The sequence below is a fragment of the Elephantulus edwardii genome, unplaced genomic scaffold (assembly GCF_000299155.1).
Source record: "Elephantulus edwardii isolate Elephantulus edwardi_28Jun2011 unplaced genomic scaffold, EleEdw1.0 scaffold00344, whole genome shotgun sequence".
NCBI classification, from domain to species: Eukaryota; Metazoa; Chordata; class Mammalia; order Macroscelidea; family Macroscelididae; genus Elephantulus; species Elephantulus edwardii.
Genome location: NW_006400094.1, coordinates 1,948,279 through 1,952,158, shown reverse-complemented (window position 1 = coordinate 1,952,158; position 3,880 = coordinate 1,948,279). Strand labels below are relative to the sequence as shown.

Sequence of the window (3,880 nt, the reverse complement as noted above, 5' to 3'; positions counted from 1 at the left end):
TGAGCCTCAATTCATACTGAAGGCTACAGTCCTTGACACTCTGCAGCAAGTGCATGAGGTCCTGCATTTCAGCAAGCAGGGTTGTGTCATCTACATAACGCACATATACATACATACATATGTAATTAGAAACTACATATTAGGACATGGCTGCGTGAGATGTCAGCAACACTTTCATTTGAGATTCATATGAAATTATTATCAAAAGGGGTCATTTCTTGAAAAAAAAAATCACAATGGGAAATGGAGAAAGGTCAAAGTGGAAGACCACCAACGAGAAGAATGCACACACAAAGATGGTTTCACACAATGCCTGTTACCACGGGCCAGACTGTGAGAAACTGAGAATATTTAGTCAGTGACTATCATGGGAAGAGACTGCCTTTCCTTCCCTCCTGACCAACGTAACTCCCTACAATACAAGGTACTATCCTCAAGTAAGCTTGCATTTAGGAGTCAGATTACAAAATAATGAAGCCATGTGTGTCCGACTTGAACTGCCCCATCCTGTGGTCCAGGTTGTCCACTTGGGTGGATTCAAGGTGATCAAGCAGTGACATTCATTGGTGTCACCCCAATTTTTTTTCCCTTCAAATCAAGAGATGCTACAACTCATAGCAACTCTATGAAGAGAACCAAAGCTTGTCCTGTCCTTCAAAGATACAACTGTGTTCATTAATTTCCCCCCATGTTTTACAAGAAGGGACACCTGCACATGGATATATTCCTGATTTAGGAAACCGTGGTTACATGTGAATTTAGAATGGTGTGCTCAGTTTTGCCTTGAAAAGGGTGTTCCTTAGGGAAAAAAAAGAGGTTGTAAAACTTCTCCACTTTGGGCAGCTTCTAGGGAGGGCCCATTCCTTCGAAATGGGCATTGTGCTTGGGACTGTAAAAGGATTAGAAAGAGTATGACAGTCACTGAGAAAGAGGGACACACTGTGTGTGTCTTGGAGGCAAAAATGTGGAAGCTTTGTCTCACATGCTGTTGAACATGTTGTTAGCAAAGACTAGGCCTTGGAAATGGACATTCTTTTTGGAATTATGGAGAGGTAGACACTCTTGGTACCATGTTTAAAAAAAACCAAAAGCAACCACCCAGAATTAAAAACAAAATCCTGGTAAATTCTCTTTACAAACCAGCCACTGAAAAGGAACTCTGGCTCTGCACTCCCTCATAATGCATCATGGTGACATAAGGTATCTTCATCTGGAATCTTTATGGAAAAATGGAGCGTCAGAGAAAGCCAGGGAGACCCTCAACAACATGCAGCAACGGGGTCTGTACCAAGACACATCAGAGACTATGTCTAAGCCATCACTCTGAGTCCTCGTTGGCTTGATGCTTCACGAAAACATCCCAGAGAGACCTGCTGGGATGACAGTAAGCAGATAACCTGAAGAGACAAAAATTTATTATCGAGCAAGTGGGACACCCACAACACTTTTGAAGGGATGGTTCTCCCTAGCATTGAAGGTCTACGGTCTCCACCATCCGGAGATATCTCCATATATCTCTGTCATTTTCAAATGGAAGAAGTGTTGCAGTTGTTCTAGAGTTATGGATATGGGAACCCGTCCACAGTGGACACTCTAGAAGGTTCATACTGACCATCCTCTCCCTTCAAGAGCTGCTGGTGGATTCAACTCACATGCCTTCAGGATGACAGCACAGCTTCTTAAAACAGGCCACCACAGCTCATTCCCTCTTGTCTACAGATGTCAAAAAGCCACCCTTATCATCAGAAGGGGAATGAAGTAGGCATCCCCTCAGTTAGGATCGCTCCCTCAAGACGTGAGCATGCACCTCAAAGGACTCCAGGTTACGAATCATTTGAATCTGGTCAAGCACCCCCAACTGCTCCATAATAAGAACTAACTCATTGACACATGTCGGAGGGTCCTCTCTGTCATAGTCAAGAGGCAATGGAAGGACCAGCCCTGGACTTCTCAGTGTGGAGTGTCCGACGTAACAGTTTCTTCAAGGTAGACTTCCTCCCAAAGTTTCCAGAGAATCTAAACAGTTGGCTCTGTGAGCAGTGGTTCAGGGCAGATAAGATGGTGTTGACTTGAGAATCCCTGAGGCCACACTACAGTAAGTCCACGCGCTCCAGAGTGGCCGAGGTCCAGTCTACGGCAGCTCGGAGTAACTTGGGATTTAAATGGGCCAAGCAGGTTTTGGAGAAATTCAGCACCCTTAGTCGTCTGGTGGACGGCGACGAGGACAGGGATTGGAGGTCTGAGTTCTCTAATAAGTAGTGAGCTGCATTTTCTTCAGATGCACCATCTGGGACAGGTAAGGGACTAAAATAAACAGGAGGCTTCTCTTGGGTGTACAGTAGATTTTCAACTCCTCCACACCATCCAGGTACACACTCCCCAGCATCTTCTTAATGACTTGATATGCGGGTGTACAATCTGAAAAGGTCAGCTTCTTAAAGCTGAGGGATCCCTTTCCCCCCCTTCACCCGGTCTCTGAGGTGGGTGAGCAGATCATAACACTCCGTTAGGTGGAAGCTCAGATGTCCCGCCAGCTTGACATCGACAAGCGGCTGCTTGGCGACTGACCCTGACCCGGGACAGTCATCACTCCTCAGACTCACTGCCTCTCCAACCTCGACTAAGTCCCTGGGCTCCAGGTCCTCCTCCCGAGTTGTGGGCCACACCACGATGAGGTGGCCCGTGGGGCGGCGAAATCCCCGGTCTAGCAGGACCTCGAGGCCCTTAAACACACTCTGCAACGTGGTCGGAGTACGGAGCTACTCTGTGTTCAACAGAGAGGTCAGGTCCAGGCACGGCGAGGGCTAGGCGGCTACCATGGCCTCCACGGTCTCCCTGTGTCTACCAGACACGGCTTCCACAAAGAGGTATTCCCAGAGTCGGAAAGGGATCAGCTGTGGAGCCCAGGGGACCCAAGACTCATCCTTGAGCAGGCCATGCTTGGCCAGGTCGAAGAGATGGTGTGGATGGGAGGTGTTCATGATGCCAGTTTGCTGGCGTGGGTCCACAGTTCCCTAGGAGGGACAGAAGGGAGTCCACGTTGAGATCAGGCAGGTGGTGATTTTGTCATTGGTGGCGGTGGTGGTGGTGGCTTCCCCTTAGAACAGCCCCCACGCCCAAGCTTCCTACAATCTATTGTAGGATTCTGTTGAGTCAGAAGGTGTCAGGAGCTGGGTAACCTGCAAAGCAGGATTAGCAAAGCCTTGTAAAAACAGCAGGACCACCTATCTTGGCTTGACCACCTGTTCTGCAGAAAACAACTCCAGGAAGCAGTATGCTAATAAGTAGGGAGTGACCAAAGGTTTCTGAATCTTAGGAATGGGATACCGTATTTTGTCTTTTGTAATATATTCTAAGATATCCCCTGAAGAGGTCTTTGTTTTACGTGAATGTCTGGGAATGTTTGATCTACCAGTCAACATCTCGGACAAACAGGAGATAATGTGATTACCCCTGGAAGCATGTTCCTAAGACGTATATATACCCTTGCCAGAATATTAAACTTGCAATGTCACCAGCAATTAGCCTCTCCGCGTCTTCATTTCAACCTGGTGCCTCCTTTTGGTGGAATTCTCCCGACATATCGGGGCTGGATCCCCGATAAGAAGGGACAATGAGCTGGAATGAGCTCATGAGGACTTCATGGGTCTGATATTTTGACTCCTGTCTCCAGAGGGTCCCTCCCTCCGACCCTCTTTGTACCCTGTCATAAACCAAGCCTTGTGGGTCACAGATTATAAAGCTAGTGGACATCATTTTGAAGGAATTTCTCACAACCAGCCAAGCTTCCCTGAGGACTGATAGGAAAATTGGCTGGCCACCAACTGAGTGCTGAATATTCTAAACTTATAAATAAGCTAGTATAAAAGTACATATAAAA

At 47.2% G+C, this 3,880-nt stretch overlaps 1 protein-coding gene across 1 annotated transcript in view; it reads right to left on the bottom strand.

The window, feature by feature from the left end:
* LOC102877247 (melanoma antigen preferentially expressed in tumors-like) overlaps positions 1-3,880 on the bottom strand; it is a 39,053-nt gene that overhangs the window by 7,688 nt on the left and 27,485 nt on the right. The window contains exons 2-3 of the mRNA XM_006901788.1: positions 2,817-3,014; positions 2,575-2,735 (exon numbers count right to left, since the gene is read on the bottom strand). Coding sequence (XP_006901850.1) covers positions 2,575-2,735; positions 2,817-3,014 — 359 coding nt within the window. The remainder of the gene's footprint in view (positions 1-2,574; positions 2,736-2,816; positions 3,015-3,880) is intronic.